Below are 24,132 nucleotides of genomic sequence, written 5' to 3' on the forward strand. Positions count from 1 at the left end.
CAAAACAATCTTCTTGTAATTATGCCATTAGAAATAGACATTACAGAGATAAATTATTATATAAAAAAATTATTTTTTGTTCCAATATAAGAAAGTAGCACATCAGACTTTCATAAATCAATAAATTAATAAAATTTATCATCGAGACGTATTAAATTATAGAGATTTTACTCCAGAGGCACATTTCAGTCACTAATTGAAGATATTTTCACTAATTGAAGTCATCGGTTACACAAATTGAGTAGAAGAAAAGGCCATACAATTTATTCCGACTACATTGATTTGCAATCTAAAATAAGTACCATTAAGGATACATTACATTACTACCAAACAATCTAAATAACCTGAGAAACATAAACTACTGATCTGACTGCAACCCAAACAAACCCCTCCTGAAGATCTAAGAAACATCTGAGCTCTGATCATAGAGATTCATAGAGAACAAAACCGACACAACTTATCAACGTCGAGAGAACTGCAATGGAAGTGGATAAAGAAGACGAAGCTTTCGATGGACCTGGAGCTGGAGCTTCTGGTGCTGGTTTTGGAGATTTGGACTTGGACGGTGCTTGGATGTGATGTTTTGGTGTAGGATTAGCTTCAATTCCATATAATTAAACAAATACATATGAGTCCGAGATTGCATTATGTATTAAATCTGAAATAAATCTAATAATTTATCTGATTTCTCAAATTAAACAGAATTTATCTAGTACCTGGAGCTGGAGATGGTTGATGATGAGAATCATCAGGAACTGCATGCATGAAAAATAAATAAAAATTATTACCATATATACCAAATTTGTAAAATCGAGTAACATTAAATCTCAGGACCGGCCCTGTAACATTAAATCAACAGATCTTAATCGACTTACTCTGACATTTGGGAAGCTTAGAAGAAACACCACAAGCAGACGGCAAATTCTTGGCCCTTGTAACATTCAAACTAATTCCCAAACCTGCAGTGCTCTTCAAAGCTGCACACAAACAAGTTTCATTTTTCTTCATAATCTTCTTAAATCCCGAACAACACATCGGCTCTGGCTTGGTTTGCTTGCCCCCATTGGCCAAATACGGTGCACAATCCATCATTTGGTACACCATAGCACCGCAATCGGACCCCGAATTGCCCGAATGCGGTGCAGGAGTCGGAGAATGACGTGGCGATGGTTGCGACGACGGAGACTTGAGTCTCACGCCACATTCCACCGCCCCTAGCAAGTTCCATGCACAAAGAATGCATGCAATGAGCCAAAACCTTGACATTTCGTGCTGTAAAAGTATATGGTAAAAAGACTGTAAAATTTTTTAGATGGTTTTGGTAAATGCAAGATGAAAAATGAGAAAGTTACTGCAATTTGTCGTATGTATAAGCAGTAAAATTTGAAAAGCTGTTAGATCATCCCCTGTTTTCATGACTGCAGAAAGTGGACGTTAAAACCCTATCCAGTTTGTTGTGTGGGTTTTCAATTTTTACCGTTGAAAGTGTTATGATAAGAAATAGTCTTCCCTATAATTAGGCAGTTAATTTATATACATATAACGGTAGTATAAATTATTCTGTAAATATGTTCTTTCTCAATTAGATTTGTTGGATTCAATGAAATATATTATAGAATCAGGTTCTATTGGATTTATTTTAGATTTTAACTTTTATTTTCTAATTTTAAAATTATATATAATCACCTGCAAATAGCCTAGCCAAGAAATTAGAACAATGATTTGAAAAATACATTCATTATTATTTGTCAGTGAATAATACACAAAATTGAGTAATATAAATTGTGTTATATTAGCAACATTCATAGGTATTTATTTATTGAAAAGTATACTACGTACATCACAAAATTATTTTTTATCTTAAAAGTTAATTTTTAAAATGTAAAACCATTACTAAAAGATCAAATATGCTTTTAATTTTTTTTTAAGAATTTTATTTTGTAACAAAAAACAGGCTAGTTTTTGTAATTGCATTGACGGGTGGACCAGGTCTTTCGGTTTTAGACTGTTATGATTCATTATAACAACTTTTAGTATATTAAAATTAAAATAAAATGAATAATAAATAGTAATCAAACAAAGATTTGATTTTTAAGTTATGTTTATTTTTATTTTTTTGAAAGTAAGTTATGTTTATTTATAAAATAAATAAAATTGATAAAGACTATTAATTGATTTATTTGTGCATATCATATATTTATATATTAAAACCGAGCATTCTTTCTCAATTAGATTTATAAATTTATATTATAGATTCAGATCCTCAAATTGTTGGATTTATATTAAATTTTAACTTTTATTTTCTTATTTTAAAATCTTGTTGTACTCTATTTCTATTCCTCTATATAATATAATCACCTGCAAATAGCCTGGTCAAGAAATTAAAACATTGATTAAGAAAATACATTATTATTATTTGTTAGTGAGTAATATTCAAAATTAAGTAATATAAATTGTGTTATATTAGCAACATGCATATATTTATTTATTTATTGAAAAGTATATTAGATACATCACAAAATTATATCTTAAAAGTTAATTTTAAAAATCTAAAAACCATTATTAAAAGATTAAATATGTTTTTAATTTTTTTAAAGAACTCTATTTTGTAACAAGAAACATGCTAACTTTTCTCACGGGTTTTTCAGTTTTTGACTGTTGTGATTTATTAATTTTTAGTATATTGAAATTAAAAAAAATATTAAGTAGTGATCAAACAAAGATTTGATTTTGAGTTATATTTATTTATAAAATAAATAAATGAAACTGGTTAAGACTCAAGAATGTTATTTTAATTGATTTCTTATGCAAATCACACGTTATATTGAAAATTATTCTTCCAAACTATTATTATAAAATCAAAAATTATAAAAGGAGAATTTAATATTTACAAATTTCTTTAAATTAACACCAAAAAAGACTCACAAGCTCATTATTCTGGGAAATAAATATACATGAATTATTGTATAGACATAGACAAAGTTGTCAGAACATATAAATCCATCGACGAAATCTTTCGACTCAGCAACACGCTATAACTGAATTAAAAAACTGATATTTATTTAACTAATAATATAAATGGCACCAATTATTTGCCTACTCGTCACTCCAAAATAGACACCATAAGCCCACTTGCCAACCTGTTCTTTATTTTAGGCAATGATGATGCTTTTCTAACGCCTTTCGTTGTCCAGATGTTTACATAATCTTATATTTGTTTATTAAGTAATCTTTGATTAATGCTTCAAACATTAAGGTTAAGTAGATTATAATCAAGTACAGCTCCATCTCCTTGATTATTGTTTTTTGTGTTTCCTAATCTACAGCAGCGAACATGGTATAAATATAAACTTGTTTTTATAATTAAATCTCGAAAAATGAATATTCTCGAAAAAAAGGTTAATTTTAGTGCGAAGGAATCTCGTGGTTGCCTTTAGATAATTAATTCCCACATGCATGGTTGGTTAATAACATCAAAGCAACGCAAGTTGGGGAAAAGCATAACCACACAAGAGCTTGATGCATCCACATCAATGACAAATGCCTTTCGATGCTTGCTCAAAAACAGGTCCATGGAATAATAACAGTGGCGGAATCACGGAATCGATATTGGCCTTATCTTTGAAATCCCGATTGAGTCAGAAAAATTTATATTTTTTTACAAAATCAGTATAGATTAATTATTTAAAACTTCAATTAATCAAGAAAATTTTGTTTTCAAATACATTAGCCTTGTAATATTTTAAATCCCGATTCCGTCACTGTCACGATATCAGCGGTAGTAGCAACAAAGGTGGAGAGGTGCATACAGTGATGTATTTAACTTCATCAAGAACTGACATATACATATGATTGAACAAGTTAAAGTCCCATGCATAAATATGAAACCGGGTAAATACACATCTTTGACAGGGCATGTCTTGAGATTGTTAAAGTTTACATAACGGCGGTGGCGACAGCCTCGCTTACTTCAGTTCCGGTGGCTATGGGTACGGGGATCGCTGCTGCGGCTTCGAGATTTTGTGATGCTAAACGCTTCTCTTTCCTCTCGTCTTGAATTATCTGTTGTTGCCGACACTCTGAACTGCAGAAACCGCTGTCTCCCCTGTTCCAATATCTACTCCGTTAAAATCAAATATACTCACGCACCCGTCTTGTCTTTGACAAGTATCATCATATAAAAAAAAGCGAGATACTATTGGATCAAGAGGTTGTTAGTCTGATCATATTACTCATAGAACAATTAGTAATCGCTTAAATCATTTATTATAAACTCATCCATCTCCCCAAGTCATTCATGTTAGCCAGTTCATGTAATTTCCACCACTAGATTTTGTTTGGATCAGACTAGCTCTTTACGTTAAGCCGGAAATATTTACTTTCGTGCTTGTTATTGTATTTTATTAACGAGGCTACATGTATTTGAAACTTATTAAGGAGACTTAAACCAAAGAAATAAAGATATCACCTATACATGAAGATGTCACGGCCCGGGATGAGACGGAGCTTGCAGAGGGAGCAAGATCTCAAAAAATGAGCCGAGTCCGTGAAGTCCACAGAGTTGCGACGATGGTTCCTAACACCGGTCTGCGGAGTCAGAGGAGGAGGCGGAGCTGCTGCAGTAAAGCTGAGATCAAGCGTGAACTCGGTCATGCTGGTAGTTCTCTTCATCGGTGGCCTCTGCCTCTTTCCCAACATCATGCTTTTGTATGTGTAAATGTTGGCTTGTGAAATGATGTTGGAGTGAGGAGTGAAATGGTGGAAATGATGTTATGACTTATAAGCGAGAGCCAGAAAGTAAGGAGTGAATCTGCACCGTTGGTTCTGCTTGTCAGTGGAAATCTTAAGTCACAGTTTCTTTTGGTATGTTGGATTGGTTTATGTCACCCTCACTTTCTTTTTTTTATAATCCAATGTCCAGACCAACTTTCACGCACCTCAACTAATTCGGAGAACTGCGAGCACACTCGTATTCACCAAGCATGACAATTTACTTTGATAGTTTCTGTATTCACCGAGCATGACAGTCTACTTACTTCCATGCCTCCCAGTGGAACCGAACCTGTGACCTTTTATGTCACCTCAACTTATTGTAATTTGTTTGAGACCTTTTGCTGGCCCCCCTTTCCAACATTTTGTTTTCTGCTCATCATGGACTTTGTCCATCTTCCTTTCCTTCAATAAAAACACTCATTCTTTTAACTGTGCTCTCGAGTTCAAAACGGAGATAAGAGAAAAGAAGGAAAAAGTTGTTTTTGTTTGTTTTTTAAATTTCTCTCCAAGTTGTGCTTAGAAGATTTTTCAGAGGCCAGCCGTGCAGAGACACCACTCACCAATGAGGTTTCCTCAGTAAATTTTAAGAGGTTTTCAGAAAAAGTTGTGAGAATTACCATCTTTTCCAAAAGAAGAACACCATAGATAACTAACCAATCAACAATGAGATAGCTGCATTCTCCAATTTTGATGTGTAACAATTTTGCGCACTATCTTATGACATAGACGGACAGAAAGGGGTGACAGAGTGAGAGGTAAAGATTCAGAGTGATTCCAGAGTTCCACTAAGACCTAATTGTCGACAAGATGAACAGCTATGTCTAAAAAAAAAAGTGCTCTGGAAATAAAAAATAGCTCCGGACAAACATTTCAATAACAGCAGGAGTATACAGCAAGCATAAGCCGCAGAAGTAACTACTGGATAGGCTCGCATAACATTTCAGACTAAAACCTTCCAACTTCATATTTCTCACCGTATCAGGCCAATTAATTCTGATCATGCCCACCTGGTCCAGTGATAACATTGCCACTGATGTAAGTTGCCAGATGCTATGAGGCAGGATTTTTGAGCTTCGTGCACAAACTCAAATCCAACACTTGTAGCCTACTCAGTTGTCCAACAGAATCTGGTAACTCTTCGATTGCTGTACTATATGCTTTAAGCACTTCTAAGCTTTGCATTTTTTTCCCCAATTCCTCAGGCAATTGCTCCAGCTTCGAACAGCAGTACAAATTTAGTTTTTTAGGCAACTTGAGGTTCCACATGCTATTTGGAAGACTAGTAAGGTTTTTGCAATTAAATAAATCTAGTTGAACCAAATTAATCAAATAAAATAGTTTACGATCCTGTTTTCAGGAGTTAAATTAGTTTTCTTTTAAATCCTTTTCAAAATGTTTAGGTTTTAAATTTTTTGATTTTGCAATTTTTTCAAAAAAAAAGTTTTAAAAAGATTTTTTTGTGTGGTGATGTCAAATCAAGACCCCTGAGTTTAAGGGACGTCACCGTTGATATTTTGCTAAAATTTTTATTGAATATCACCCGATTTTGTAGTATAATTTAAAATCTCTCAAACGAATATCTTAAAATTTAATGAATTTTAAACAAATTTAATTAAATATTCTCATATTTTATTTTGAATGACAATTAATTTTTAAAATCACAATCAAATATGTCCTGTAATATTTGTTAGGAAGTCACACACTGCAACCCGTTGCTATCTATTAAAACTAGAGTCACATCTACTTGCGATCGACAATCAAACTTTGCCGGACTAGAGTCAGGGTGGTTGAGCGAAAAATGCTAAAAATAAATTAAAAATAAGCGTCCCTTCCGCTAATAAAAATGATTGAAACATAATTAAACTCTACATATATACTTTAAAATTTATTATTTCTATTACAATATTTGTTATATGTTCTAAAAATAAAATAAAATTTTGAGGCAATACTTGGGGAATTTCATTACAGCTCTGAAAGCAGAGATAAATCGACACTAGCAGGAAGGTGTTTTTTGTATCACATGAGCCCCGCACATCTCTACCTTGACTTTTCTACAAGGTGTTTCTTCATGATATATATTAAAATAAGACAATAAGCTGTGAAATGAAATTTTGATTGTATCTCCACTTTTCATTGGCATGCTCTTTTGGTCTTTCCTTATGTATGGAGACCTTGACCTTAGTCCAACTGAGATTACATCTCTCCTTATGCATTCTACCCTCGAACCCACTGTATCACCATATACCCATGTGATGTAATTTAATTCACAATCTTCTGTTTCGTTTCTGACAACTACTCTAATGAATGAACCACCCTTAACGGTTTTGTATCTAAGAACAAACCAGAGAGCAATACCTACGAAGTTATCACCCGAGTTTGGCGGGATATCAAAAGATATCGTACATCCATTGCTTTTGTAGCTCAACCATTCTGCAAGCTTCTTGTTTGGTAGATCAGCTTGAAATGAAGATCTTAGTCCTACCTGCAATAGCATTATATATATGGATATATCGAAGTCTAGTTGTGTTTATTGAGATAAAAAAGACAGACATTAACACCAACAAACCTGAAGGGAGCTCTGTTTTAAATTAATAGATTCCAGATTTCCGCACTTACGAACCAATAAATCATCCAATTCCTTGAACATTGACAGATCTGGTAAATCTTGTAGGCTTCTGCACTCATACACGTGTAGTGTTAAAATATGAGGTGGAAGTGGGGGGAGTGATTGAAGTCTGCTGCAGTTCTGTATTGACAAGCTTTTGGACTGTTTTAAGCCGGATAAATCGGGTAGTTGTTCCAGTGTGGCAAAGTTGATTACTGCTAACGCTATTAAATTCAGAGGAACTTCGGGGAAGGAAGGTCCGAGACTTCTACAGTTCACTAATTCAAGAAACTGTAGGTTGAAAAGCTTAGAAAGACTAAACGGTTTGGTCGAAGAGAAACTCTCACCCTCGTCAGTAAGAGTTAGTCTTTGTACAGAAGAGATATTTAAGATCAGAGGCAGCAATAATCTTATATCACATCTCAGGCTTAAACGAAGAATTAATCCTTTCCTATTCATACTTTTTACTGTATTAAGCAAATTCACTGCAGACAAGCCACTTTCCGTCAGATCTAATACCTCAAGTGACGCAATATTCCCTATGCTATCTGGGATATATTTAAGCTTCGTGCACCCTCTGCATTCCAAAAATTTTAATCTGCTCAACAGTCCAATAGAACCTGGTATTTCTTCAACTGCTGTTTCACCTGCATCAAGATATTCTAGGCTTTGCATCATCCCCAATTGCTCAGGCAATCGCTCCAGATTTTTACAACCTCCAAGTTTAAGTCGTTCAAGCATCTTTAAATTCGACATGCAATTTGGAAGACTAGTAAGGTTCTTGCACAAAGGCAACCACAGACTGACCAAATTAGTCAGATTGCTGATCGAGTCTGGCAACTGTTCAATTGCACTATGTGTTGCCATAAAAAACTTTAAACTTCTTAGGTCCCCAATTTGATCAGGTAGCTTTAAAAGCTTTTTACACCACATAATGTCCAACTGAATTAATTCTTTGAGGTGAGCAATTGAATCAGGCAGTTGTTCGATAGAAGTATGACTCAAATCCAGCATCTTTAAGCCTTCCAAATCACCCAATTGCTCTGGCAATTGTTTCAGACTGTGACAACCACTCATACTCAAGCAGCCCAAACTAGTCAAGTTCTTGACGGCCTCAGGCAATCTTTTAAGGCTTTGGCAGTCACGCAAATCAAAATGGCCCAATTTATTTAGTCGTCCAACATGCTCAGGCAACTCTTTCAAATTGTGGCATCCACCCAGATCTAAATGACTCAAATTAGTCAACTGTCCAATCGATGGGTGGATTTTTAGCAGCCTGTGACAACTATTAAGCAGTAACTTCTCAACCAGTCTTAAGTCTCTAAAATTATCAGCAATCTTTAGGTTTTCTGAGTAACTGAAATCTACAGTCTTCAAATTCTGTTTCAAATGACATATAAGTCAGCATAACTACATATACTTAAACGGCATAAGAGAGACTATTCATTTCATGTTTCATACCGTGATGCCCTTGGGCAATGTCTTGAATTTGTTGAATGGCATGTTAAGGGAGACAAGCTTTTGTGGACGAAAACTGATAGGTATACATGTCCACGGGCAGTGAGACCATCGAATGATTCTTAACTCGTGAAATGAATTTTCAAAATTCCCCTTGATGTCATGTGCACCAATTATTTCAAGTAATCTCAAGTTCAGAAATCTTTCATATATTTTGGCGCTTACATGTCTTTCCATCATGGATAGGTTTAAGATGAGACCTTCAACTGTATCTGTTCCCTACAGATCAACAGGAAAAAAAGGATTAAGCAGCACAAAAACTTATAAGAGTTCACTTAGAGCACATTCTTTATCACTACTATATATTAATGTTTTTTTTTTGCATAAACAGAATATATCTTCTTCATTACACTGTACATTCAATTATTCATGACATTTGACTTTTTATTACATTAACTATGAAGTATGACCTGCTATGGGAATAAAATGAAGTAAATTCATTTCTCATCATATAAACATGTATTATATCTATTTTGCACTTCTTTGATACTGATATCCATATCTGATCACAACTTGCTGTAAATTCAGTTAGTATTATTAATAGAAGACGTATGCTTTTCCAGCTAATAGTATAGAACCTAGTTTTCTGTTTTTAGTTTACCTCTAGATTTTGCAAAGCATGGCATGCATTTCCATTACTCAAGTACAGCCGCTTGGCCTTCCCATGTTTAGATTCTTCAAGAATAACTTCCTTCCCCGTGTCTTGGATAAGAGCATGCATCTGAAATGTATTGTTCTTATCAATTGTTATTAGACATCTTTCCAGTAAAATTGGTATACCGGCTTCTGGACAGAAATTACAAGATCGGAATACATGAGCACCCTCGTCCTTATCCTTTCCGATGAAAAAAAATACAATATCTAGGAAAATTGCCTTCTCCGTCTTGTGACTTAATCCATCAAAGCTCAATTTGAGGATGTCATGTATTTCTGGATTTACTCGAACTTTTTGTAGTTGAGCTTTCCAGAATGACACATCAGTTCTACCACGCAAAGAAGAACCCAAAACCTTAAGGGCCTGTTTGGTTGGGCTGAAAGGAATGAGTTTAGGATGGAATGGAAAGGTCCATTCAGCCCATAATTTTTTTTTGGCTGTTTGGTTACTCCAACAGAATGGAATGGACCATTCTTAGCCTCATTCCTTTCCGTTTGACCCACTTAAGTTTTATTCCAGCTCAAAACACCGGGACAAGCCCATTCCTTTCTCAGTCCAAAAATTAAAAAACCTCCCGTTGCTCTCTCGTCGCCTCTGCTCGTTCATTTCGGATTATCAATTCTCGAGCTTGAATCTATTGAACAAACAGGTATGAAATCGATCCAAAAAGAACAACTAATTCATAGATTTAGCTTTGTGCGTGTTCATAGCTTATTACGAGCCTAATCTTACACATTCTATCTCGTTTTTGTTTGTTTTTTTTTTTGAATTTTGTGTGTTTATAGTTGATTATTTGTGTGTTTATGGTTGATTTGTATACATATGTGTGTAATATTAACGATTTTAATTTTGATTTGATTGTGTTTATATCTCAATGTGTGTGTATGTGTGTGTATATATAGATGTAACAGATCTGTAATTGTGTTCATAGCTTTTTGTTAACTGATATGCAATTGTGTTCATAGCTTATCTTATCTTCTGTGTATAGATTTGTATATATCTGCAGTTGTGTGTATTTTGTATATATTTATGTACCTGTATGTTTGATAAATATCCTCAAAGGATCAAATCTGATCATATGCAGTATGGCACGTCTTCCACTAACTAGAAGAAAGACTATTCAAAGGAAGAGACTTATTTTATATTTGGAGCAGCTAAAAATGATCGGGTCGGTTCATTGGTTTTTTCAAATGATTGTGTTGTTAGGATTAAGGGTGGCATTAAGGCCTAGGTATTCCATTTTTAAGATGGAAAGAATTAATTATGTTGATAGGTTAGTTAATCAAAGTGATGACATTTGTGTTAAGAATCTTAGAATGAACATGGGAGCATTTCATAAATTATGCTATACACTTGAATCACGAGGATACATACGTGATAGTAAGCATATGAATGTTGTTGAACAAGTTGCCGTTTTTCTATATATATTAGCGCACCATAAGAAAATGAGTGTTATAAGCACCTCTTTTCAAAGGTCGACTGAATCGATTAGTCGACACTTTCATATGGTTCTTCTCGGGGTCTTGAGGTTACAAGAATTTCAGCATCCTGAACCGATTCCAAATGACTCAACCGACGGAAATTGGAAGTACTTTAAGGTACAATCTAACAATTCGAAAAAATTTATGCTAGAATATATCTAATAGTTAAAAATTATCTCATTATATGTTTATTGTTTATTAGAATTGCCTAGGGGCTCTAGATGGGACACATATAAGAATGAATGTAGCTGCTGAAGACAAGGCTAGGTATCGAAACAGGAAGGGTGAAATTACTACTAATGTCCTTGCCGCGGTTACACCAGATTTACAGTTCTCTTATGTATTGACTGGTTGGGAAGGGTCCGCGGCTGATGGGAGAGTTTTAAAAGATGCTTTGTCAAGAAAAAATGGACTCAAAGTCCCAAAGGGTAAAAAGAATCATCTAATTGTTTTTTAATGTGTTCTTTTTTAAATGCTTTGTATAATATGTAAGTACTAAAATATGTCCAAATTGAAGGTACTTACTATTTAGTAGACGCGGGTTATACTAATGGAGAAGGATTCTTGGCACCTTATAGAGGACAAAAGTACCACTTGAATGATTGGAACGATGAACATCAACCTACTTGTGCTAAAGAGTATTTCAACATGAAACACTCGACGGCTAGAAATGTAGTTGAGCGTTCTTTTGGCGTCTTAAAGAAGAGATGGGCAATCTTGAGAAGTCCTTCATTTTACCCTCCGAAAATTCAAAGTCGAATAATTCTTGCTTGTTGTGTTTTACATAATTATATTAGAAATGAAATGACTTATGATCCATGTGAAATCGACTTTGAAAGAGAAGGGAGGACAAATATGGAGCATGAGGGGATAGAAGACAATATCACAAGCATTGGCACAACTCCCGAATGGACATCATTTAGGGATCATTTAGCTGAAACAATATATAGTGAATGGAGGGGTTCTTCGAGGCATTAATTTTTGGTTAGTTATGGTTCTGAAAATGATTTCTTATTATATGCAGTAGTCACATATTATTACCTGGTTTGATTTCTTATTCTCTCTGTCCATCTACTGTTAGTGCTGTGATTTATATGAAGAAATTTTTCTATAATACCAGCATGGTTGGAGTTCCCGTCTAGTCTCTGTTACATTCTGGCAGTGCCTAAACTCTTTACTAATTTCTTTCCTTTTTCTGCAACAAATATATGACGAAGTTTTCTTTACTCTTCCTTTGATTTAATGGACCTTTTTCTGCAACAAATATATAATACCAGCATGCTTTTCTATTGTATTTCAGTGTAAATTGTCAATGAAGTTTATAGGTTTCTCGAGAAATGCCCAGAAAGTGAAAATTGTAAATGGAGTTGTGAACTCTGTTTGTTCTTTTACACAGGTTATAATAAGAAATGGAGCCAACTGAATCAGTTGTAGAAAGAGGTGCAGGAAGGAATAAAAGGAAATGGACAGATTTTGAAGATGAAAAATTAGTTGAATCGCTGATTGAGCTTGTGAATTCTGGAAATTTTAAAGCTGACAATGGGTTTAAACCTGGATATTTGACCTTTCTTGAGACTTCATTGCAAACAAAACTTCCCGAAGCAGGTTTGAAGGGAAAGCCTCACATAGAATCCCGGATTAAGACACTAAAAAAGGATTTTACTGCAGTTTATGATCTCCGATATGGTGCTAACAGTTCAGGATTTGGATGGAACTCAGAAAACCATGTTGTTACAGCTCCAAGGGACGTGTGGCTTCAATATCTTAAGGTAACAGTTCAGGATTTTTGTCATGTGATATATTAGAGAAGCACTTGCATTATTTGGTCACATTTATATAACTCTTTAAATACCTCTGTTTTGACAATAAATAGAAAAGGTTTGGCGGTTAAAGCAACTGTCTTAATTATCGATATTATTGTTTCATCCATGTCCTAAATTTGCTATCCAAAGGAGCCTGGACAGAATGGTAGTGATTTCTGTAAATTCTAGATACAGAGAATACAAAACTGAAAAACATATTGAAGTCCGGTGTCTAGCTGTTTTCTCTTAATCTTCGCTCTTGTCCTGGAAGAGCGAAAACTCTCAGCTCTTGGTCAGTCTTTTAATGTCCTGTAGCAAAGAGATTAAATGCACCAAGTACAGGAAGCTTAGCTTGTTTAAATAGCAAAGAGATTCAGTTTTGAACTTTTGATTAATTAAATTATGGGTAAAATGTTAATGGTAAATTAGCATATAAGAACATCCTAACTACTCCAGACTTGGGCATATTTAAGTTTATAAATGAGATGCTGTTATGGAATACTTAATAATATAATTGGACTTGTTTTCTTGATTGCTAGCATATAAGAGTTTGAAAAAAAAAACTAGAATACAAGTTAGCTGGTGCTTGCTATTGTTTTCACACAATCAAATAAGATAATCTTAAATAATTTTGTACTTGATACATCCATTGCCAGGTCACTTGCTTTTAAACACCTACAGTAATATGAACAATAAATATCGACAATAGGCAACTTAAAATAAACATAAGTTCTGATATTGATAAGTTCTGATATTGACTATAGGTTAACTTTTCTGGTAGCACATTGACTACTGGGACCAAATAATTGTTTATAAATAGTTCTTCCCACACCATACAAATGTCTGGGACATGTAGATAATTAACTGTGTTTAGTTATACAGTAGTTTTTACCTAATCTCAATATCAAAATTTAATGAACATGTATCTAGTTCTATGTCATCATCTTTCTTATTTCTTATGTTTTATCTTAGTATCTAATTTTTATCGCAGGTTCACCCAGGAGCATCTAAATGGCAGACTACAGCTATGCCATGGTTCACAGAACTCTGTACTATTTTTGGAAAAGATAGAGCAACCGGAAATCTAGCAGAAAATCTTGCTGATGTTGTGGAAGAACTTAATACTGAGGCTGCAGATGAACTATCAGTCCAGGAAGCTCAACCAGTCACACATTCTGACGAGTCAACAAGCATGAAGAAAAGAAAAAGAGGAAATGCAGATGCATTGTTAGAGGCTGTCTATGCTGCTTCAGACAGGCTCGCAAATCAGTTTGAGGCTTCCACTAAACTCCTCATCGCAGCTGAAGAAGATATGCGGGAGAAAAAGAAACAACTCAATCAAGAACTTTCAAAGATTCCAGAACTCGAAGTGCTCCAGAAACTTCAAGTTGCAAAGAGAATAGCCAATGATGAAGACTTGATGATACTATTTTTTGAAGCACCAGCAGCGGAAAAAATTGTTTTGGTGAATGCTATTCTAAACAAGGAGATTTGAGACCATATTTTGTTTATGTCCTTCCTGCACTTTTTATTAACATTTGACACATTTCACCAACTGTATTTGGTAACTATTTGGTAACTCCATGTATGTGGTAACTCTATAAAGCCAGTGTTTAATGCTTTGATAACAGTAGAAACTTGTTATCTTTCAACTAAATATTTTGGATTTCTTTTTGTATTATCTTGGTGATATTATTTCGTTTATAATTTAATTTGCTATTTCACACATGATGTTTATTTTTAAATTAAAAAAATAAATTTTTTTTGTAAATAAATAAATTTTTTTATTAAATCCATTCCATTCCTTTGACTAACCAAACAACTAAAATGAATGGAATGCTTCATTCCATTCCATCTAAAAGAATGAACCAAACAAGAGCCTTGAATGATCATTCCATTCAACCTTCTTTCCATTCTCCCACCATTCCATTCACACCTTCATTCCATTCCTACTAAAATTCATTCATCCCAACCAAACACAACCTAACACTTTGTTTGGTTGGCCTGAATGGAATCATTTTAGCCCAGAATGGAATGAGCCATTCCATTCCAAAAATAAAATTTTTTGTTTGGTTGGCCCAAGGAATGGAATAGCCCATTCTTTTATTCATTCCAATCCATATCTAATCAGATAATCGATTCATTTTTGGAAGTGCGGGTTAAGCCCATTCCATTCACTCACGAGTCACGCCCACCTCTCTCACGCAGCTCTCCCTCGCCTCTCTCACGCAGCTTTCTCTCGCCTCTCTCTCCGCCCCTCTCTCTCGCCTCTCTCTCTTCCTCGCATCTCTCTTTCTCATCACTCCTTCCTCGCATCTCTCTCTCATCTCTCTCTTCTTTTTCTGCCTCTCCCCCTCTTCAGTCGCCTCCATTGTTGCTCTCAGACAAGGGCGATTCAGAGTTCAGACTCTCGCATCTTCGACTCCGCAGATTTCAATAAGCTCCATGTCCGACGCATCTCAAGCATTCACTTTACCATTTGCAACGATTTTGAGATCTAAAATTATCTAAGCATACAGGTTCGAGCTTGATCTATTTGAATTTTTTCATCAATTCTGCTAAATTGTGTAATTTGTAGACTGATTTAGATGTATTCTCTGTTAATCTGGCTGATTTATGTGTTAACTTTTACTTAATCTGACTTTTTAGTTGTAATTTTGTCTGATTTGTCACTGGTTTGTCTGATTCTTGGGCTTTACACAGAATTTTTAGGATTTTGTTTTTGTTATGTAGCTTCCTATTGAAGGTGTCTCGAGGGATTGATCATCGCTGTTTGAACTACTAATAAGTTCTGTCCTGGTCTTTGTTATGTTTTTAAATCTGAGCATGACCTGAGCACCTGCTAGTAGAATCAATCTCTAATTTACAGAATAGATTTTGAAAATATCCCCCATGTCTGTAATACTCTGTCTATCTATACCTTTGTTTACATAATTAAATTGTCTATAATACTAAGAACAGCAACGTGGTTATATGCAGTAATGGCACGGCTTCCGTTAAGTAAAAGAAATTCTAGGCGAAGGAAGAGAATTATGTTATATATGGTGTGGCTGAAAATGATTGCTTCGATATCTTGGTATTTTCAAATGATTGTTGTGCTAGTTTATGAAATCAGTGTTCTTTTAAATTTTAGGTTTGGCTCTGGGCATTCACAAGCTTTTAAATTGGCAGTCTCAAGCTTCAGAGTCCTTGACTGGAGTGTTTTTGGTGGTCCTTGATGATGATTCACTTGATTATATCAGTATTAAGCTTTTAAATTGGCATACTGTTGAGTTTTTATTTCCTGGCAAACTGCCCTTTCTTCAGCCTTATTGGTGTAATTTTTGGTCAGTCTGAAAAGCCATAGTATGTTGTTTTCTTTGCTGATGTGCCTGCAAATTATATTATAACACTACTACAATTTAGTTAATAGACATCGGTTTTTGGCCGATGTCTTTGTGTATCAGCCTCCGATGTCTAGGTCGGCGATGTTAAAGGTCCTATACAAAGACATCGGCCAAAAACTAATGTCTCTGTGACTTTTATCATCGTTTTTTAGCTTAAATACTGATGTCTATCAGACGTTTTTATGATTAAACTACATGATTTAATTGTGCATAATGTAATATTATCTCTATAACACTAATTTAAACATGCGACTCGTAAGAAATTAGATGACATAGACATCGTTTCTTTATAGGTTCCGTTGTTGTAAGCTCTTTTATACATCAGTTCTTTGTAATCAACGATGTATATGATGATAATAACATCGTTTTCTTAAAAATTCTGTTGTCTGAGTATGTTTTATACATCAGATGTTTGTAATAACCGATGTATATGCTAAGAATAACCTCAGTTTTTACATAAAAAGTAATGTTTAGAGTTAGATTTTACATCAGTTCTTGTTTTAATAAGTGTTGTCTTAAGTGTTTTTTGACATCTTCTTTTGAAATAAAATATGATGTGTATTTCGTTTTTTGCCACTAGTTTTCAGTCACATGCACATCATAGAACCCAAAATACTATTCATATTCATTCATAAAAACCGCAATACCAATATCCAACATTTAATCATATACAACCAATATACCAAAAAAGCCCAAACTACCAAAATCTAAAGTCATCCAAAAACTCCAAACTAAAATAATCTAGTTAGCCATCGGCCAAAATCCAAACTCCAAACTCCAAACTCTTTGGCGGCCTGTAAAAGACATATACTTCATGTTAATTATGACTTAGAAATGAATAAGAAAAATACCAATCAACACGAACGATAAATAAATGAATAAGAAAACACACACACACACACATATAAATCCATAAGGTAGTGGATAAGTATAACTGGATATACATGCCATTGAGGAATACTACTAAATTTTCTACAATCACTTCCTGGAAATTAAACTATTAACTTATGATTATGCTTATAATTATCCACCCCTGTTTATTATGCTTATGATTTATTATGGTACTTTTTTCTTCAAAAACTATTAACTCTTTATGAAAGGACAGTAAGGATAATAAATGTAAGATAGCAACAGTTCAGATTGCAAGACTGTAACTTAGCAAAAACAAAAAACAAACAATAACACTGTAAGAGGGAAATTATTGGTACATAGGTCAAATTGTAAACTACTGACTTGTACAAGCATACTAACGGTCCTATTCACAGCATATGCTAGAACTAGTACATAAGTATATGTCTATACAGCGCAACACGCAGTAGGCAAAACTGAAATAGAAGCTAAAATAACTAGAGAAAGATACCAATGTAGGCATGTGGAAAGAGGGGTAGCAACTGTGAAGACAAAATATATTAAGACAAGAATTAGATGAGAAGGTACCGATTGACCTTTGTACAGAATTTATGTGCATGACTTCTGATCTGCACCGCAGTCTTGGTTGCTATATTTTTTGTGCACCAAAAGACAATAAAGAAAAGAAAAAAGAACATAAATTGGTACCACAAGGATTAATAAACTGGTATCGCAAGTTGAAGTGTCAATACTTAGCATTGATTGTTAAAGAACAACACATACTGAGTCTATATTAATTTGAATTCACTAATTATGTTACATGAGAATAATTTCTATTTTAACCATCAAACTACAAGTTGGTACCAGATATTCAGATAACAGATCAGTAGATTCAGAATCCAGCTTCCACATACTGCACTCTGTTTCTATTTCAATATCCTCGGGTTTATAGAAGTTTTAGCATTTTCAATCGCTTTTTATGTTCCGAGTCCAGCGTCGGTGAAGTGTAAATGCCATGAAGATTCTCCACTATGTATTCCTGAAAGATTGTAAAGTATCTTATGATTCAAATTTTAAACATGGACAAAAAGGAGAAGTGAAACAGAGAAAAACAATGCTTAGACTTCTAATCTGGTTTCAAGAATGGTATATATTCAAGTTTATCATGACGTCGTATGATACCAGATGCTAAGATACATTGCTTTTATGCGTCAATAGAATATGCGTGTGTAAACAGATTCTATAAAGATGCAGAATAATATTATCACCTGAGTAAGTTCCCTCTTGGAGATGCAGAATAATATAATTTGCCTTGTCATATATAATACTACAACACATATACGCATCACCGCGATGTACAACACCCCTAGCAATGTTTCACCCTGTTAATGATATTCATCAACTTAGCTCTACACTAATCAAGATCAACTCGTACACTTACCCAGCGACTTAACCACTATATAGCCTTAACCTCTTAAACTAATCAACAATTATACAAATTACTATAACATACATCAATTAACAACTATCAGCCACTCTCGAATGAGGAAAAGTAAGAACTCGAAAAACAAGAGCAGAGCAACAAATATCCAGAAGATATGCCACATAAATATTAAACCTACAAAACCAGCACCAACAATTAACAATTACTACCAATTTACCTAGTTTTGTGCTTATAAGTAAATTTCAGATCAAATAAGTCAAATATCACTTGAAGTTGAGTCACACTTAAAACTGTTGTAACCGATACATAAACTTTAAAATTCTTGATTCTTAAGAAATCAAGCAAACACAACTTATACTCAAAGTAACTAGCCATATCATCTTACCACAAAAACAAAAGTAATTTAATAGCTCCTTAATTAGAAAAGATTCAATCTTTCTTTACCCTTTAGTTACATGAATCAGTATCAGTTCCTCATTCGAGTAAATATTTAAATAAAAATATATCAAACAATCATTTCAGTAATATTTCCTATTTTGAGTAAAAAATCATTTTAAATACACACACAAGAAGCAAAGAAATGGCAGATAGAATCTATACACATAACTATAGATACAACTAAAAGCATGAAAAGGGCTGCCTTATAATTTTACCAAAGACCACCAAAACCAGCAGCTAAAAAAGCACCCTTCTTGTTCTTTGCCTTGAAACAATACAAGCACTCTGTGAATCAGCTAACGGGTATGCCTTTGGGTTCACTTCTCCTGCACTCTAGAATTTCAAGAACATATATATAAAAATTCAAGAAAACACACACAAACAGAGGGTGAGGGAGAGGGGGAGAGAGGGAGGGTACCATTCTCAATTTTCCAGTGAGTTAAAATTCATCAATATACAACTAAATCTCTGCAAATGAGCCGGAAACAATATACACATCAACAATTACACAAAATCAAACAAAACCCTAACTAAAAAGCAGAAAACTCACATGGAGAAACTCCAGCTTGTCTTAGAGGTTTTTGAGAGCAGTTCGAATAGCAATTAAAAGACTTGGCCTCACAAATAGCCAAATCATCACCCGAAAACCCCTTAACAAAAACAAACCCATTCCCATTCTCCTCATACCCCCAAACCCATTTCTCTTCCGCCCCGGATCTGCCCGAAGAACTGATTTACCACCAAGAATGAGTTTGCAAAAATCACAGTTAGGGTTCGGAGGGGGAGAGTGATTGAGTAATGGAGGTGGAAGTATAGAGATGAGTTGGTAAGTGTAGCTGTTTGGGGGCCGATTGTAGGGTTTGAGATTTGTGATTAGTCTCGTCAGTTTATTTTGGGGAGAGAGATATTGAGAGAGAGATTGAGGGAGAGAGAATTATGTTTTTCTGATTTTTGGGGTTAAAGAAATTTGGGGACTGAAGGTTTGAAAGGGGGGAATATTTTGGTGTTTATTTTGTTTGATTTTGGGGTTAAAAGAATTGGGGGGAACGAAAATTTGACTAAGGGCGGAAATATACAGGAAATATTTGGGGGAGGGGGGAAAGACATGGTTGCCGCGCGCTTTTTGTTTTTAATTCAAAGAAGATAGACATCGGTTCTTATATTAACTGATGTCAAAAATGTAATAGACATCGGTTAATTTTTAGCCGATGTTAATACAAGCTTTTACATCGTGGCCAAAGTCGACCGATGTCTATACCCTGATGTCTATTCTACTTTTTCTAGTAGTGTAAATTCTGTTCAAAACTCTTCATCTCTTCTGTCTCTGTCTTGTAAATTCATCTCTTCTGTCTCTGTCTTGTAAATTCTAACACTCTTTCAATATGTCGTCTGTCTTTAATAAGCAGAGCTGCTTAGCTAGAGCCTAGAAGCTGGTTCATCAAGGTGTAAAGCTCTTTCAAGTAAGTAACCACACATTGAAATATCAAGGTGTTAGCAGTAGTTTTATAACAATACCAATCATCTTATTTATGACTCTGTCTCTTTTGGTTAAAATGAATTGTAACATTACTGTCACATATGATTCCGCAGCCTCTTCTTCATTTATATCTTTCTCTGATTCTGCAGTTAAGTAATTATTAATTTATTGTATAACTGTACTACTGTATGCTAACTAACTGCATTTCTATTATTACATTCAAGAAAACGATGATGTTTGTACAATTCACAAGAGATTAGCACATTATATGTAATAGGAGGCCGTTATGGATTATAATGCTTGGCTCAGAATTATATGTGATATTTAACTTATCTTTGCTTCTGTTTGCCTTTTCTCTTGTAATTATGATGTAAAATTTGGAGTTCTGGCTCTTTCTTGTTAGAATCTTGCCAGTAATTAAGTTAAATACACTTAACTTAATTACTGGCTCTTTCTTCTGGCCTGCGCTACTGTGGTCCATGCACTTCATTATGAGTCAGTAGTGTCTCTTCTGTTTGTTTTGTTGCTCACTAATTTAACATTAGAAATTGTTTGGCTTGTTATTTAAGATTGGAATCTAAACCACTTGGTTTACATTTTTGCTTAATCATATATTTCATGTAGTTAGTTTTATGAAATTCTTGTCGAAGGGAGAGAATTATGCTAGTTTTGTGCTCTATAGTTAGTTTTATGCCACAATATCTCTGGTGGTTACTCATTCTATGGTCGCATATTCTCAGGAAAAGTCATATAGATGTATATTCTAATCGAAGCTGCTGCTACTTAATAAAATTGTGCAGGTACCTTTATTTCGATGGAGTATTGTCATTGTGAGAGCAATCACCATTCAAGTCACTATCTTCTATCATATCCAGGTAACTATGTATATGTATCAAGTCACTCTTTATCTGGATATCCTCAACCTCAACCTGTCCCTTACCATTTTGTGTATGCTCAGATAGAGAGATAACTAGACCTGCTCCAAGATCGACCACCGGAAGATGATGTCTGTTTAACTCTACATTATGGAATAATGCCTGCACGTGTTGCGGTTCTCCGGTGTTCTCTTATTCACTTCCCAAATTTTGTATTTTATTTGTAAATTATGAAGGAGAATTGATAGTGGCCAAAGTTTGGATTTTATTTGTAAATTTGTAATATTTATTGTAGTTGATTTTATACTAATAATTTGCGTAATGAAATGGGAAGTATGCTATTGATATGAAATTAATTAATTTGTGTATGTAATAATATATAAATTCTGAAAATTAAAGTTTTACATGGAATATTTGCTAAAAAAATATATTTAATTACCATTCCATTCCTTTGAGTAACCAAACAACTCAAATGAATGGAATTGTTCATTCCATTCCAACCATAAAAAAATGAACCAAACAACCACCTTGAATCGATCCATTCCATTCAAACTTGTTTCCATTCTCCCACCATTCCATTCTCAATTTCATTCCATTCCTAGCAAATTTCATTCATCCCAACCAAACATAGTGTTACACTATGTTTACTGATCAAAGGGAGGCCTTCAACATAATCTACAATCTTTACTGAGAGCTCTCTTAAGTTTTCGGGTGGTGTTGTTTTCCTGAAGGCACGATAGTTAAAGAGCTCTAACGATTCCTCTGGACTCAATTCCTTCACCTTGTGTATATATACTTTTGATATATCCACTCTCAATCGATATAGCAAGTTTACATCCCTTGTCGTAACAATGATTCTACTTCCTTTAGAAAACAAGTTGCAAATCCATACAAGCAGCTCTGAATGACTTGACTGCTCCAAATCATCGAGAACTACGAGGGCTTTCTTAGAAGAAAGAATTTGTTTCAATAATCTTTTTCCTCTTTCAACATCAGGGACCTTATAATCCTTCCTTCTGTGAAGCTCACTTAGTAATTGCTCAAGTAAAGAAAGCAGAGGATTGCTTCCTTTTGAATTTTGTATAACATTTTCAACAAAGCAGCTGATGTCAAAATCCTCTGAATATTTGTTGAAAAAAGATTTGGCGGTCGTAGTTTTCCCAATTCCACCCATCCCCCATATCCCAATGACACAGAAATTATCTGACTCGATGTTTAGTTTTTTATACATTTTTTCAACAGCAGAATCCACCCCAAATAGACATTCCTCGAGGTGTAACGCTTTTGTAGAGACTTGTAGCGCCACATTCTCCACAATTTCTTGGATGGTGTCCGATTCATTCCTGTTTTTAACCAAAAAAAAACATAGAATTGTAATTCTAATAATGTAGTTCATATACTTGCAGTACACTTTGTAAATACATGCCTCCAAAAAACTGGAATAATCTGTCACAATTTTGCAGGAGTTATATTTAAAATTAACAAAACAAACAAGGGTAAACACAAATTCATTGGATGAAGAACTGATACTTTTTAATTCCGTTATACAGAGAGTTTCAAGTACTGAACCACATCCATCGGTCTAAGAATTTCTTAAGTAGGTAGATACTAGATAGTAATTTCATCAGTAACATAGTATTGTAGATTAGTCATGACAACTATTAGATAGTATTCCCTCTATCCCATTAATTTTATACGTTTTTTTTTCATTCCTCGACACGCACTTTAATGCTCCTTTAAAATATAATTCTATAACTTGTTTAAAAAGAATATTTCTGAATAAAAGTTGAACATTTAAATTTTTGTTCAGAAAAAAAAATCTTTAAAATAAGTTATAGAACTATATTTGCAGAAGCATTAGAGGCGCGTCCCCATCCCCCAATGTATACTACTCAGGGATCGAGGGAGTAATAATATTCAACATGCATAATTAATCAAAGCTTCGAGAAAATAATACAACAAATAAAGGGACTTGCTCATCTGCATCTTTTTTCAGGGTGGATCCTGATAGGTCTGAGATTTCAGCAAGAGCAGATCTCCACTTCTTTATCTTAGTAACAGGGTAACTTTGTTTATGAAAATCAAGAGCTTCCCTGAAACTCCCTTTCAGGTACCGCAGATCTGATGGATTAACATAGTAAAAAACAGGAACAACCTGAGTCTCTGTTCTCTTGCAATCAAGAATCTCTACGAGCTCATCAAGGCACCATGGCGAACGAGCATAGTTTTCTGATATAACCACGACAAACTTCTTTGAACTCCTGATTGCATTACATAATCCCTTTGATATTTCTTCACCCTTTTCAAGTGACGGATCATCTCTGAAGGTCTGAACTCCTGCTTGATCCAGAGCAAAGTAAAGATTGGCAATGAAGTTTCTTCGCGTGTCCTTTCCATAAAAGCTCAGGAAGACATCCCAGCTACTAGGTGGAGACGAAGAAGAGGACGGAAGGGCAGTTAACTTGAGATTATCTGTGGTATCCATGGAATAAGGGCAGTGATTCTAGCTGAAATTGAACAAGTGATGGTGAGTACTTCCAGAATATTATTCAACTGTGGTTTTAAGGTTGTCTATCTTCTTGTAAGCATTAAAAAAGATGGCAAGTCGAAATTGAAAACAAAGAAATGAGGAAAGATATACTATAGCTTTAATAATCTACAATCAGTGGACATTGGATATTCTACTAAAAAGCGATGTACACAACCAGTACCCTTGACCAGTACGCTTGTAAGTAGAGTCTAGACTATGGGGCCGTTTGGACAAACTTAAAAAAAGTGATTCCGTGTTTAAAATAAAGAAGTGGATTAGAAGTAAGAAGTAAATAAGTT

The 24,132-nt window shown here is 34.4% G+C and overlaps 4 protein-coding genes and 1 long non-coding RNA gene across 8 annotated transcripts; 2 read left to right on the forward strand and 3 right to left on the reverse strand.

The window, feature by feature from the left end:
- Positions 1-50: 50 nt before the first annotated feature.
- Positions 51-1,465, reverse strand: LOC108210865 (non-specific lipid transfer protein GPI-anchored 4). Its single transcript, XM_017382311.2, has 3 exons — positions 876-1,465; positions 717-755; positions 51-598 (listed from the first exon to the last, which is right to left on the reverse strand). Exons 1-3 carry the CDS (start codon positions 1,264-1,266, stop codon positions 423-425), a joined length of 606 nt encoding a protein of 201 aa, XP_017237800.1. The 5' UTR covers positions 1,267-1,465; the 3' UTR covers positions 51-422.
- A 5,103-nt stretch (positions 1,466-6,568) lies between these two features.
- LOC108214260 (disease resistance protein RPV1-like) lies at positions 6,569-10,157 on the reverse strand. The gene is made up of 5 exons (XM_017386181.2): positions 10,123-10,157; positions 9,498-9,927; positions 8,840-9,115; positions 7,340-8,758; positions 6,569-7,255 (listed from the first exon to the last, which is right to left on the reverse strand). The coding sequence occupies exons 1-5, from the start codon at positions 10,155-10,157 to the stop codon at positions 6,767-6,769; spliced, it is 2,649 nt and encodes an 882-aa protein (XP_017241670.2). The 3' UTR covers positions 6,569-6,766.
- Positions 9,909-14,502, forward strand: LOC108203558 (uncharacterized protein At2g29880-like). Of its 3 annotated transcripts, XR_010289510.1 has the most exons (6): positions 9,909-10,200; positions 10,636-11,149; positions 11,235-11,460; positions 11,550-12,016; positions 12,429-12,801; positions 13,826-14,502. XR_010289510.1 is itself a non-coding variant. In XM_064088542.1 (5 exons), the coding sequence occupies exons 4-5, from the start codon at positions 12,442-12,444 to the stop codon at positions 14,327-14,329; spliced, it is 864 nt and encodes a 287-aa protein (XP_063944612.1). In that variant the 5' UTR covers positions 10,462-11,149; positions 11,235-11,460; positions 11,550-12,016; positions 12,429-12,441; the 3' UTR covers positions 14,330-14,502. The 3 variants fall into 3 exon arrangements, 1 of the variants encoding a protein (XP_063944612.1); XR_010289509.1 differs by lacking the exon at positions 9,909-10,200 and having other exon boundaries at positions 10,441-11,149; XM_064088542.1 differs by lacking the exon at positions 9,909-10,200 and having other exon boundaries at positions 10,462-11,149.
- Positions 14,503-14,960: 458 nt separating this feature from the next.
- On the forward strand, positions 14,961-21,659 carry LOC108214264 (uncharacterized). Of its 2 annotated transcripts, XR_010289512.1 has the most exons (5): positions 14,961-15,353; positions 15,814-15,878; positions 15,968-20,411; positions 21,229-21,303; positions 21,387-21,659. It is a non-coding gene; the product is annotated as an uncharacterized LOC108214264 (long non-coding RNA). The 2 variants fall into 2 exon arrangements; XR_010289511.1 differs by lacking the exon at positions 15,814-15,878 and having other exon boundaries at positions 14,962-15,353.
- Positions 21,660-21,663: 4 nt separating this feature from the next.
- LOC108214261 (TMV resistance protein N-like) lies at positions 21,664-23,996 on the reverse strand. Its single transcript, XM_017386183.2, has 2 exons — positions 23,280-23,996; positions 21,664-22,646 (listed from the first exon to the last, which is right to left on the reverse strand). Exons 1-2 carry the CDS (start codon positions 23,786-23,788, stop codon positions 21,902-21,904), a joined length of 1,254 nt encoding a protein of 417 aa, XP_017241672.1. The 5' UTR covers positions 23,789-23,996; the 3' UTR covers positions 21,664-21,901.
- Positions 23,997-24,132: the final 136 nt, after the last annotated feature.

Source organism: Daucus carota, chromosome 3, assembly GCF_001625215.2.
Source record: "Daucus carota subsp. sativus chromosome 3, DH1 v3.0, whole genome shotgun sequence".
In the NCBI taxonomy this organism is placed as follows: Eukaryota; Viridiplantae; Streptophyta; class Magnoliopsida; order Apiales; family Apiaceae; genus Daucus; species Daucus carota.

What these genes read in the sequence shown, in the direction of transcription:
- LOC108210865 (XM_017382311.2), bottom strand. Translation starts at nt 1,266, where the DNA reads ATGTCAAGGTTTTGGCTCATTGCATGCATTCTTTGTGCATGGAACTTG. An exon ending in TAAGCTTCCCAAATGTCAGA is followed by an intron (nt 756 to 875) that starts GTAAGTCGATTA and finishes TCATGCATGCAG; the next exon opens with TTCCTGATGATTCTCATCAT. An exon ending in TCAACCATCTCCAGCTCCAG is followed by an intron (nt 599 to 716) that starts GTACTAGATAAA and finishes ATGGAATTGAAG; the next exon opens with CTAATCCTACACCAAAACAT.
- LOC108214260 (XM_017386181.2), bottom strand. Translation starts at nt 10,157, where the DNA reads ATGAACGAGCAGAGGCGACGAGAGAGCAACGGGAG. An exon ending in CGACGAGAGAGCAACGGGAG is followed by an intron (nt 9,928 to 10,122) that starts GTTTTTTAATTT and finishes CATTCCTTTCAG; the next exon opens with CCCAACCAAACAGGCCCTTA. An exon ending in TAAAACAGAGCTCCCTTCAG is followed by an intron (nt 7,256 to 7,339) that starts GTTTGTTGGTGT and finishes ATGCTATTGCAG; the next exon opens with GTAGGACTAAGATCTTCATT.
- LOC108203558 (XM_064088542.1), top strand. Translation starts at nt 12,442, where the DNA reads ATGGAGCCAACTGAATCAGTTGTAGAAAGAGGTGCAGGAAGGAATAAA. An exon ending in TGTGGCTTCAATATCTTAAG is followed by an intron (nt 12,802 to 13,825) that starts GTAACAGTTCAG and finishes TTTTTATCGCAG; the next exon opens with GTTCACCCAGGAGCATCTAA.
- LOC108214261 (XM_017386183.2), bottom strand. Translation starts at nt 23,788, where the DNA reads ATGGATACCACAGATAATCTCAAGTTAACTGCCCTTCCGTCCTCTTCT. An exon ending in CTGAAAAAAGATGCAGATGA is followed by an intron (nt 22,647 to 23,279) that starts GCAAGTCCCTTT and finishes GGTTAAAAACAG; the next exon opens with GAATGAATCGGACACCATCC.